This window comes from Cariama cristata, unplaced genomic scaffold (assembly GCF_000690535.1).
Source record: "Cariama cristata isolate BGI_N322 unplaced genomic scaffold, ASM69053v1 scaffold4596, whole genome shotgun sequence".
Classification (NCBI taxonomy): domain Eukaryota; kingdom Metazoa; phylum Chordata; class Aves; order Cariamiformes; family Cariamidae; genus Cariama; species Cariama cristata.
In genome coordinates, this window is record NW_009622566.1 from 31,731 (window position 1) to 45,097 (window position 13,367).

Sequence of the window (13,367 nt, forward strand, 5' to 3'; positions counted from 1 at the left end):
TGACCTGCTGGCCACGCTGCTTTGGATGCAGCCCAGGACACGGTTGGCTTTCTGGGCTGCAAGCGCACATTTCTGGGTCATGTTGAGCTTCTCATGAACTAGCACTCCCAAGTCCTTCTCCTCAGAGCTGCTCTCGATCCATTCTCCACCCAGTCTGTATTTGTGCTTGGGATTGCCCCCACCCAGGTGCAGGACCTCGCACTTGGCCTTGTTGAACTTCATGAGATTTGCACGGCCCCACCTCTCCAGCCTGTTGAGGTCCCTCTGGATGGCATCCCTTCCCTCCAGCGTGTCAACTGCACCACACGGCTTGGTGTCATCAGCAAACTTGCTGAGGGTGCACTCAATCCCACTGCCCATGTCACCCACAAAGATGTTAAACAGCGCCAGTCCCAATACCGACCCCTGAGTTGTGCCACTTGTCACTGGACATTGAGCTGTTGACCGCAGCTCACTGTGTATGATGTATCTGATAACAGAGGTGTAAGTAAAGTAACATCTGCTGTAGGATGTGGTTTTAATTACATCCATACGTATAGAAGCAACAGTCAGCTCACAGGAAACATTGCAACTGGATGCTATGTTAAGTTCAATGCCTTTAGGAATTTTCAAGCAATTTTCAACAAATTTCAAACAATTGCCAGAAATGCTAAAGCATGCCACTCTTACACGTGAAGTCTGACATGTAGTATAGAAGCCACAAAGGGAGAGGTACACCAAACAAATCCCCAAGTAAACCACATCAGTACCTAAATTCAAAATGCAGTGGAAGTGCCTCTCAGAGTGATTTTCCTCAACTAGAAGAGAACTTGGCTTTACATCCTACAGTCATCATTTTAATCATCATACTGATTTTTCTTAGCTATAAAAATCAAATGTTAAGTATGTTATGGTTATACATAACAATCAAGAACTAAAGATTACTCTCAGACTTGTACAAGTTATCTCAAGGTAAGATCAGACAGAAAAGAGTGAACACCTCTGAGATCTGCTGCCCGATCAGTAGCCTCAAGATGTAGAAGGGTTGCAACATCCATTTCTGAGTTGTAAAAAGTGTCTGTAAAGTGGACAAACCAAAGGAAGGATTATGGCCCTGTAGCCCCACAAATATGATTTTGCTATCTCCAGCATGCTAATAGAACAAAGACATCATACAAGGCAACTAAATCTCACATCTGAATTGAAGAGGTATTTTGGGGTTTTTTAAGTGCCAAATTCTGTAACAGTGAATGTCATAGAATTATAGAATCATTTGGGCTGGAAAGGACCTTTAGAGGTCATCTAGTCCAACCCCCCTGCGGTGAGCAGGGACGTCTCCAACTAGATAAGGTTGCTCAGACCCCCATCCAGCCTGACCTTGAATGCCTCCAGGGATGGGGCTTCCACCACCTCTCTGGGCAACCTGTTCCAGTGCTTCATCACCCTCATTATAAAAATTTTTTTCCTTATGTCTAGTCTAAGTCTACCCTCTTTTAGTTTAAAACCATTACCCCTTGTTCTGTCACAGCAGACCCTGCTAAAAAGTCTGTCCCCATCTCTCATACAGGCCCCCTTCGGGTACTGGAAGGCCGCAATGAGGTCACCTCAAAGCCTCCTCTTCTCCAGGCTGAACAACCCCAACTCTCTCAGCCTGTCCTCATAGGAGAGGTGCTCCAGCCCTCGGATCATTTTTTCTCCAACAGGTCCATATCTCTCCTGTGCTGAGGGCTCCAGAGCTGGATGCAATACTCCAGGTGGGGTCTCACCAGAGCAGAGCAGAGGGGCAGAATTACCTCCCTCGACCTGCTGGCCACACCTCTCTTGATGCAGCCCAGGATGCGGTTGGCCTTCTGGGCTGCGTGTGCATTCGTACATGAAATTAAACTTTTTTGAAAAAATACTAGATCTTGACTTTCTCTTGTGTAGAGCTACGCTGTCTTCCCATATGGACCTCCACTGGTAAGATTTGCAGGCTCGTTTAAGTGCATAGCACTGATTATCACCCCTTCACTTGAAGTAAGTAGCAACAGCAACTTTTTAGCTGCTGTATGATCTAGTTGCCAGGCTGGTAAAAAAAACCAAAACTTATTTTACCTGTGGTTTACACAACTCTTAGACTCTATAAACTACTTAAAATTAGTAAACTGCCTATTTTAACAGTTCTAAGTGGCAATGCATCAGTGTGCACAAAGACGCATAGATTTTATAACTTCATCCTGAAAAGAAGAGAGACACAAGCGTGAAATCTTCCTAGACTTTAATCACAAATAGAATCACAAAGCATCAATTCATCAATTCAGCTCAACAGATTCCCCTTCATTTTACATCAGACATCCTACCCACTGCAAAATGGTGTAAACCTTCAAAGACTCTATTAATTTTCACTTTACAATATCTTAGATACCCAGAAGAACGGCGCTCTTCTTGCAAATCCACTTGTACATGGAGTGGCAGTTATCAGCATGGATTTCTGTCAACTTATAGGCAGCACATTTTTCTTCTTCCTTCCTTCCTTTTATTGTAAAACTGCAAGAGCCAAAAACCACACAGATATGTAGACAATTGAAAAAAATTGTTTGCATATACAAACAGTGAAACCACAAAGACTGGATTTTTGTGTCTTTATGCTGTTATTCTTTTGATTCTCTGACATCCAGGCAGGTTATATTTGTTTAGTAAGCTTCAACTTTTCTCTGTTTCCCTACTTGTTATGCAGTTGGAAGCAAAAGCCTTACACAGCATAGGCAGCTCCTAATAAAATTAGTTCCTTTTCTGAGAGCTGTCAAGGAGTTTTACTTTTCAAGTGCATGTTTTGATCTGAATTCTATACTGAGAAAAATCAGAATAGGCTGAGCTGCCTAACTGGAGTATGGGCCCTGATATCTTACTATGACTTTCTCACAGTCTAACCGCTGAACAGCTCAGGCACAATGAGTAGAGAACACGTCGTGCAAGCCAACACAGATTCACTCCAGAATGAACCTACCTGTGCCCTGGATGTCTGGGATCATTGAGCCATACCCATCTTCCTTCCTCCTCATCAAAGCTTAATCCAGTCCAAACAAAGCCAATGTCTTTATCCTTCAGTTTGTTTAAGAAATCCTAGAGAGAGGTATGTCTTTGAACTCTCATAATAATGACACTTCATAAAACACCAGCACCAGTAATGTATAGTGGTAATTAATATTTTAAAACCAGCAAGGCTTTCATGCCCAAAGATTCCAGAGAATGTTTCCAAGAAATTGAGAAGAAAGAAAAAAAAAACCACAAAACAGCATGGAAATTAGTTCAGATTCTCAACTATACACAGTACCTTGGCTAATGATGGTAAGCGGAGCAACCAAGGAGCTATCTTTGGCTCCTTGCTGGCCCCAGGCCCATTCCACTAGCACATTTTAGATGAGGATCAGGCTGATCTGAATTACAGGAGCTGAAACTATCTCCTCTTTTTTCCCCCTACAGGGAAGACAGGTGATCATTTTGCCAGCTCACCCTCCTGGGTGCTCTGGAAGTGACTGTCTAAACGTGGTCACCTTTAAGCAACATCAGGAGCACGGAAGAGACATGCTACAGGTTAGGATTTGGTCCACAGAACTGTTTTTTCTATTGCCACAGACCTGGTACTGACGTTTGAAAATGTACAAAGTACAGAAAAATGGCTCCATCCCCCAAAGAAAGGCAACAGCCTTTATGACAGCTTAGTTCTGAATGGGTTTGATTTGGAATAAAACATGCAAGAATCCTTCAAATACCAGCTGCTTCTTACTGGAGATAATCTCTAGACATATTGTTGTACCTATTCAAATGAAATGTAGTTATTGGTCTTCTGTTTGACACAAACGTTTCTTAACATGCAGAAAAGCCAGTCATCAGAGCACTTCCACTGGCAGTGCCTTTTATGAGTGTATCTGGATTAGAAATGGCTTCTAAAAATACATGGAAAGCTATGCTTTGATATGTGGATTCACAAGGTATAAGTAAAAAGGATATTTAGACTATAGAGTGCCTTACAAGCTTACCATTTCGGTCTCGGCCTCTATAACCAGGAGCTCAGTTTTTTTTTCTGAGCAATACTTTTTACTATTCTCCCAGGTGTCACGAGTTTCTGAGTAGAAATAACATCTCCCGTAATGCAGCTTCCAGCCAATGGGGCAGAGTTCACATCTGGAGTCTGTGAAGAGTTTGAAGCAAAGAGATTTTTATCGCTTCTTTTTATTATTTTTTTTACAACTGACATCATTATTATTGGCTCCTGCTTTTTCTGCGGCTTTTGAATAAGAGAGTAAAGAAGCTTTAAACTAGGGACGGGGCAGAAATTGTGATGGTTTAACTCATTTTAAGAAAGCACATTGTCCCTGCTTTAAAGTGATAATAAGGATAGTCATTCTTTAATTAGGGATCACTCTGTGCCATTAACTATTTCAGAACTCTAGATAATTGTACTAAATATTTTACATAATAATTGGGGTAAAAGGCATGGATAAAATCCCAGCCCTGCTGAAATCACTGGCAGTAGTACAATTCAACAGCATCCATGGAGAAATAACAAAGACCTTCAGTAACACTGCTCCACTTTTATTTTTTGCTTAAACTAAAATTTTCAAGGATGGAACTCTAAAATAGATCACTTTATACATCTTTATCAATATAAACATGCTTATTCTGCTATCAAAAGGTCAATTCCTTTGTGCAGGTGTTTATTTTTATATTGACCTTTTCAAGAGCTTCAAATCATTTATGCTATTAAGAGCGAGACTTTATTTCCTTACCATTTGTATGCAAGCATAAGCTTTCCTTTAATGTCGTCAGTAAGCTGTTTTCATGAAGATCTTCCTCAAAGATACTGTCACTTCCAGAAAGATTTTTTCTGAGCTTCCACATGTCGCCTGATAGCAAGTCACCTGGACAAGAATCTCCAACATTTTAATGGGAAGCTCACAAGTGAACTGTATAGAAACCCCGTAGTATTTTTCCATGGATAATAATAGGAACTTTAATTGGAAACTCAGATTGCTCATTTGTCCTTCCAGTTCTCCTCTAAATGGTAGGTGGAGCGTTGAGCATCCAAATCTTATACATGAAACAAATACATGAGGTGACTGACATCACAAAGACATGTGGAGTCCATTATCATCATGCTTTTGACAATGTGGTATGCGACAGTTGTTTTTGAAATAACATCGTTGTGCTTTTGATTTTCCAGTTCCTGAAATTTCTATTGAGCTTATTTCAGAAAAGAACAGGCTCATCTGAGAGGGCAGGACTCACATCGAGAGAAAGGGAGAACAACTGACTCTGCAGGATACATATGCCCAGAAGTGCTTCTGAATTCTCATTCTCTCCTGTGTTCTCAAGTGGTTTTGATGTCCAGAAGCAGGCTGAACATTAGGACTACCGGGCCAAGATTTTCTAAAGGAGGAAACTAAAATTAGGCTCCTTGATCAATATTCAGATGCTTGTTGATGGCAACCTAAAAACTTGTACAGCTTGCTTGACCAAGGCAACTGCAACCATTTCTCTCTGATCTCTAAGTTTAGATGCTGAGGGATAAAGGCACACAGCTGTGCTGGATAGGTAAGCTCTGCACGCACATGATCAATGCTGGCAGTGGCCCAGTGCTTATGCACAAATTCTATGGACAATGCAAAGGCAACTTTTATAAACTTAGAGGCACTTCCAGCCTTCCAGAAGTCCAGCTTACGTTCCCATTGTACATGTCAGGGAGGACTGGCTGAGGCTTAAGGTAAGCAAAACAGGGCATCAGGAGGTGAAGACTGACTGTGAGGATGAGGGGACGAGGAGACAGCAGAGATTCCTGTTGTACCATATACCTGGAGTGAGTTCTGTTTAATTACTAAAAGAGTTTTTCCAAACTGATGGATGGATGGATGGATTCTTTGGCTAGAAACCTTGGTGGATTGTTCAATTTTGGAAAGGAATAGGAGGGACTCTCAGGCTGGGGGACTGGAAAGTAAGATTCCAGCCCTCTTCGTACAGCCTGAACATGCAACTGTCCTCTGAAAACCACTGACCTTCTGCAGATGCACAGCCCCAAAATGCCCGTGACTCCCTCCCATCTTCTTCAGAAACACAATAGTAGAAAGCATGAGTGGTCTTGTCACCTTATCAAAACAGTTTGTTTGCAAAACTTGTTTAAGTTAAGGATTGATACCTGTCAAATTCACAGGAATTAAAGCAAAATATTTTCACTTGGTCACTCACATTGCTGAATTAATGTGATCACAGCTCCCAGAAATACAACATTCAGAAATCCTGAGAGAGCAGCAAGATACCGCAAGCCTGAAGAATTAGAGGGAAGTTCTGCAAGAAATAAGAGGGTTTTACAAACACAGCATGAATTGCTACTCAGGACATAAATCTGGGTTTCTCTAGACATCTGTCAGACAGAACATCCATCACCGTCACTTTGTTGTGTGCTTTGTCACAGTTGATTTTTCCCTTCTGGTTGCTTCCTGCATGTCAAGTGGTTCTTGCTTCTAATAAACTTTCATTTATGAAAACTTTTTGTGGGCTTGAATTTTCTCATGCTATCTTCACTGTTTGACAGTTCTTTTGAGGTTTTCCATGGTTACTGAACAGTTTTTACTTCTTCATAGCAGGAGAATGTCACTTGCAGATATCATGAAGACTGTTAGATGTCACAGCAAGCACTTAACAAACATTGCTAAAGAAAAGCTCACAAACTTAGTGAAAGAAGAAGTTTCTAACAGTTGCAGAGAAAGAGATGTATATAACATGTAAGAACAAAAATGAGGTTCTAGGCCTATGAATACCAACACTATCAATCAAGAAAGGACCAGTAGATTCTCTGAAAATTAAATTCTGTAGCGCCAGGACCCAGACTCACTAATTAGTTTTATCACCTATACACTGGATGCCAAGTCAAAGGCCTTTAGAAAAGGCCACATCATCATTTGGAGATCTGGGTTTTTTTATTAAGTCCTTGAAGCTCAGCCAATCCCACCTGGAAAATTACTAAAATATGTTTGAAAAATTAAATAGCAGTGCATTAAACAGGGCTTGTTTGCAGACTGGATGCTTGATTAAGGTCAGTGAATAGAGATGCAAAAATGAGCTCCCTTGCAACTCAAATAAGTTTACTTTTAATTAGAATCAGAAAAGCCTGGCAATGCACAGTCGTGGTGAATCTTCCTTCTCAATATTACCCAATGATCTTAAAATTTATTCTTGTCGGACTGTCATGCTCCTACCCTACCATTTCCTGTTTGCTCACTCACTTTATTTCAGGATTTCTACATATCTTGACATAGGAGCACAGAACTATGTAGGCTAGAAGGAGTGTCAGGAAGCCATCTAGTCCAGACTCCTGCTCAAGGTGGGTCAGGATACAGCAGGTTTCTCAAGGGTTTGTCCAGCCAATTTCTAAATATCCCTAAGGATGGGGATTCCACAGCCTTTCCAGGCTCCTGTCCTAGCATTTGACCACCACCATGGTAAGAAAAATTTTCTTACATCAAATTGTAATCTTCCATGTTCCAACTTGTGTCTTTCAACGTGCACCTCCAAGAAGAGTTTGATTCTCTCTTCTCTACACCCTTCCATTCGGTAGTTAAAGAGAAAGTTAAGACTCCGTTCAGCCTTCTTTTCTTAGTCCTGCACAAAGCCAATTGTCTCAGCTTCTCCTCCTGTGTCACTTCTCCAGCTCACTCACTATCTCAGGAGCCCACCACCAGACTCATTCCAGCAGGTTGTCAGTGGGCTTTTGGAAGGGGTAGTGATATAGTTAATGTAGGCTGCAATACAGCAAAGTTTTTTAAAATAACTGAGGCATAAAAGATGTTCTACGATACCTCAAAGGATTCCTTAGGGCAGGGAGGAGAATAGAAGTTGCCCAGCTATGTGGGAAATGTTATTTTTTCTTCCTAGCTTTCTAATATTGGTGTTTTCAGGAAATACTTTGTGAATGTCCTTCTAGAAAGACCAAGGCACAATGAATCAACTGTTTGAAAAGTTCTCGGCTTCTATGCTATTATTTCAAAACTGTACTGCATGGAGCTGTATTTCAAATCATGAAATGACTTGAACTTTGTGCTACATGATAAGCTCGTTTCCACTAACAGTTTCACTTCCTGTCTCATTTCTAGCTATCATTGTTTTGCACAGAGGTCAAACATCATCTTTTCTTATTTGCCTATTCAATCATACTTACTTGGGAAATGCTGTATCTGTGACTAGCCGTCTTTAAACATTCAAACAGCTAATCCCCACTGCCTTCATATTGCCACCCTGTTTAGATGGCAAATACATGTAAGCAGAATGCAGTCCTTTTTGCTAGCTATGCAACATGTTATGGTTAAGCATCTGTGTGTGTTTTCCTTCTTCCTTTGGGTGCTACGCAGTGATTTTGACACAAAAAAGGCAATTAGGAAATCTGGGTTCTAATCTTAACTCTGCCATAATTTGCACAATGGCTAGACTGCAGGCAAAGCAGTAACAGTGACTTGTATAAATACTCAGATTAGCACTCTGGTAACAGCAATGCCACAGTGCTGACAACGTCACACGGGCTCACAGCTCAGCGGTTGTCCACCTTCTCAAGACAGCGCTGCAGCTTACACCACCGACAAGACTGGATGGGACTGCAAGATGGAAGGGAAGCTCTACATTGGGGTCTTCTTTCTCTACTACATGAACTGGCACAGATATTGCACTAGGTTATGCCAACGCAACCACTTTGAACCAATCTGTTGTTCAAAAAGCAGATTTGTGCCTGGCATGCAATAAGCTAATTCCACACACTCAGGAGAGATATTGTATTTATTCAGGACTGGGTACTTGGTGGACTTTTCTGCAAATCAAGCCCACCAACAGCAGTTACAGTGTTCCTTTTATACACAAAATCAGGAATCAGTATTTTTCCAGACATGTCTGCTAAATAGTGACTGGTTAGAAATTTACATACAATTACATATTCATTCATACACATGCTCAGGGAAAGCATCTTCACCAGGGCAAGGGTCTTCTTGACCTGTGGGTGTGATTTTTAGTATTATAATGAAGGCAGTTCACTTCAGGACACCTTAAAACCTAGTGTCATTGCCAAGTTGGTTAATCAAATAACCACTTTGCCAGGTTGTCACATAACTTAGCCATGCTCAGAGGCTTAACACAATCCATCCTGGGTGTTCTCATCAATTTCCAGGACTTTACATACCCTAACTGCCTTCATGAATCCCTTCTTGTTAATCAAAGTTATCTGGGCCAGTATACAAAATCAAGGAACCATCAAAGCCTTGTAATTATTAACTACGGTTACCAGTACCAAATGTGATATACATTAGATCAACTCCAGTGAATACACTTCTGTATTCTGTACGTATATCACGCTACCGTGACTAGTTTGTGTCTGGTCTAAACCCAACTCACACACCTTTCACTACAAGCAGAGACTCAGCTTGCAGTGCGTTGTTTGACAAGCTAAATGAAAGCACTGTTCTCTTCAGTTGCTTATCTGAAGTCTTTCTGCTGCCTTGTCATGTCATGGTACCCAATCGTGCAGGTAGATGATGAGGATGTAGAGTATTTTAAACTTGGTTTTGTCACTGTGTGCTCTGTGTGTTTGTGGTCACATACTAGTCTGTGTATGTGCCACATACACTTTGTCTGACTTTCTGCTTCTTTTAAATGGAAATATTCGATCTACTCCATTACAGTAATGTTTTTGTGCACTTTGACAAATATTTTAAAGACCATTGAAAATTCTTGGTTAAATAAATATTAGCTTTTATGATCAGTTTTCTGATTTTTTTTTCTAAGTTTTGCTGGTTCTGTGCTTTTACTGCAGTTGCGAACAGGCTCTCAGATAAGTTGTTGTAATAGTAGACAAACTGGCACAATTGACACCAATAAAATTGCACACAATTTATCCTGCCATACTGAATAACTGAAGTTGGATCTTGCTTTTTTTCTATTAAAAATTGTTCTTACATAAATGCGCAGGCAGGATTTCTCAGGAACCGATCATCATAGCTAATTAATTGTTTGGAAACTGGATGTCTAATTTCTCTGAGGTCTTGGTATTTATGATCTGAGAAGCTCTTCCCTGGGTCACTTAAAAGAAATAAAAGTTACCAAGGGTGAGCTTGAAAGCCTTCCAGCATATATCTTTGTACTTTCTCCCTTGCTGCTCCAGAAACTTTTGACAAAATCCCCAGAAGTTGTTGAAAAAGCTTACTGGGAAGTAAGTTACTGTCTTGTGGTTTTCATTTAAATTATTCTTAAATAATTATTAGCTGTGATTCCTGAAAACAAAAAAAGTAAACCAAACCAAACCCAAACAAACAAACAAACAAAAAACCCAACCAAAAACCCCAGAGAAATAGCTAATGAGCTCAGCCACTGCCAAACTTGCTGCCAACTACGGCTTCATGTTTTCCTCATATGCCTCTGTCTCCCAGTCTCCATTTTGTTCTGGGGCTGTCAGCACCAGTATTCTAAGCCCAGCGGTACTATTAGCATTGCATTTTATCTACTATCCATCATATTTCTCTGTATACTGCCATATATCATCAGCAACTTTAGTAGCACCAGCTAAAATTTTGCCAGATTTGTGGGTTTTTATGATCACTCAAATATGAGACTTATTTACAGAAGAAGTCTGAAGGCATACAATAAACGCTTACATGCTCAACTGCATTGGAGCTTTTCTTTCTCGTTTTGAAATGAAGTTCTGTGTAACCCTCTTCATTCTCCATCTCAAGGTCTTTTTGCCACTTCTTCCTGTTGAAGACTGCTCGTGAGTGTCAAAGTAGGTTATGGGAGATGGGTGTGATAAACAGGAAAGGGACAGCGGATGGCCATTTGTGCTTTTAGCTCAAGCCATGCAGTAGCAGCACTATGAAAAGGAACTTACCGCTATAGACTGCACAGCCAAAAGGAACAATTTTTCTCTTCTTTTTCACTTCCTCTGTCTTCCTCTGGCAAACTCCGGACCCTTCTAGCAAATACTTGTAATGCCACGTTTTCTCCAGTGCAGTCTCACAGTCCTCAAAGGCAGTCTTTCAATGCACACACGCTCTTGCATACAAGAAAATAGATCTGAGCCCCTCAAGCCCATTTCACTGGATTGATAGACTTCTCTGATTTACTTTATATTACAATCAGCTGTGTCAGCTTCTGTGTTTTTCTGAAATGCTAAGAATGGATCTTACTTTATGAAAAAAAAGATGGTGTGCATATGTCTCATTGAATAGATGAAAAGGGTATTTAAATATGGTATTGAACCTTGGTTCTGCTTTGTGCCTGTCCGCTTGAGCAACTGTTCATAGATTTGAGCAACTTAATGCCTTTCTTTAAGCGGAGACCAAAGCAGATCTGTTCAAACCTCAGTGTTTGCAATGTTCCTGTTGCACTTCAAAAGGACAAGCCTGGGGTTTTCGTATCAGCAAGGAGTTGTTTACTTTTAAGTTAGTGTGCAAGGTCTTTTCCAAGTTGGGGGTTCTAGCAAGCTCTTGGTGCTCTTTTAAGTGCTAGTCTGGAATATTTCTTTCTGTAAATTGAGGATTCAGTAGCAAGTTGAAAGGTTTGGGGTTTTTTCTTTTTCTCTGAAATGGGTATAATGGTTTCTGGCTGTTGTCAAATTCACCAGTTTTTAACCAAGGTTTTCTTTGGGTCAGGACTACATCCTGGCTTCACTTTTAATGTGTCCATGTAGTGTCTAGTGGTGATACATCACAGGAGACATAGACCATCATGTCATTAGCTGTAGGACGCAATTAAATACTTAGTGTCCTAAACACTTACCTCAGTTTGGAGGAATACAAAATCATCCGGAGCACTAGACAGAAATTATTCACTCATTTCTTAAACAAGACCTCACTGATTAGTAGGAATGGTCATTTAAGCTTGGAAACCAAAGGAACTTTACTCACCTTTTATATTGTCGTACCTGAAAGCCAGGCTCAAGCTGTATGCAGTACAATCATATACTGGGGAAAAAAGCGATCTCCAGAGAAGTCTTTCAAACACAGACATGCAACTTCAGGCCGAAAGATCAGTATAAAACAAAAGGTACTAAGTGACCAACAAATACATTCTCTGTTTCCACAAAGGGGTAGTACTTACCATGCAGCCTCACAATGCTAAATAACTCTCCTGTACCCCATGCAGACAAATTCTTGCAGGGTTACCAACTCTCTGAATCATTTTCTTGGAAGACGCTTGGAGGACAAAGTTTGAATATGGAGTTTATACCTGGTTATAAAACAGTCCTCGAATGATTTCCATGCTCCGAGCTATAGCTTTTACATTCAGCAGATGCAACAGCTGGTCTGAAAAAAAGATACAACAACTCCAAACAGGCCTTGCTTCATTTAACACACTTAGACTCTTCTGCGTTCGGCTGCACAGCATATATATGGGACTTACTGTAAAGTAAACAGAAACAACACAGAAACCAAAGGTTCTCAACTTGATATGTTTCTTTATAAGCCGCTTTTTTTTCCCCCCGTCATGGTTTCAGGGGCTGTGCTGTGATTTTTTAAATGCATGGCTTCAACTGCACTGGAATTACATACACATATCAGTCATTTTTTAATCCAAAGCTTTTTGGGAACTCATTTCTAACAGGAAGGTGGAGCTTCTAAAACCCAAAAACTTCTTCCACAAACAACATTTCATATTTACAGGGTCTAGATTCTAATTATTTTGTAAATCTCTATTTCCAAATCTGTGTTTGTGGAGGTACTACTGGTTTTAAACTAAAATAAAACCCAATATGAAATAACAAGAAACACAAGATGAATTTTCACAGTCTTCATCTGAAAAGAAAAGCGCAGAGGAGGTTTTCTGCCTTTTCATTTTTCATACGGCAAATTTCTGGAATAAGACTCTGTCACGAGTATTTGCCTATTAAGGTGGCAGACCCCTGCTTTCTTTATGCACACTCCCTTCCAAGCATCCAGACGTAGCTATATCATCTGGCTATGTAGAAATATATTCTCCCAAGCCCCTTGCTTCCAGTGTTTCAGGAAGGATAAAGGGAAGTATGGAGACTACAAAAAAGCTGCCCTGAGACCTCAAGGGCACCACCAGCCCTGCCTGTCCCTGTCCAAGCCCTCGGAGCTCCCCCCACTCTGCCCACAGCCCAGGACCCCACGTCAGCCCCCCAAGGATTCCCCCTGCCTGCCCAAGGCCCAGGACCCCATTTCAGCTGCCCAGGGCCACTGACACCATTGCAGGCCCAGTCTCCAGCTCCCCACAGCCCTGCCCTGCCCAACCATGGACTCCGCCAAGCTGGGCCCACTTGCAGGCCCACATCATGGCCCCAGAGAGATACCCCATGCCTGGGGTTGGGGCTGCCCCACTGCCCCCGACTGCCCTGCTCGGGGAGTAGTGGAGTCAGGAAT

At 41.2% G+C, this 13,367-nt stretch overlaps 1 protein-coding gene across 1 annotated transcript; it reads right to left on the reverse strand.

The window, feature by feature from the left end:
- Positions 1-2,375: 2,375 nt before the first annotated feature.
- LOC104163376 (killer cell lectin-like receptor subfamily F member 1) lies at positions 2,376-10,715 on the reverse strand. Its single transcript, XM_009702372.1, has 7 exons — positions 10,653-10,715; position 9,176; positions 6,202-6,300; positions 4,749-4,880; positions 3,999-4,150; positions 2,966-3,081; positions 2,376-2,505 (listed from the first exon to the last, which is right to left on the reverse strand). Exons 1-7 carry the CDS (start codon positions 10,713-10,715, stop codon positions 2,376-2,378), a joined length of 693 nt encoding a protein of 230 aa, XP_009700674.1.
- Positions 10,716-13,367: the final 2,652 nt, after the last annotated feature.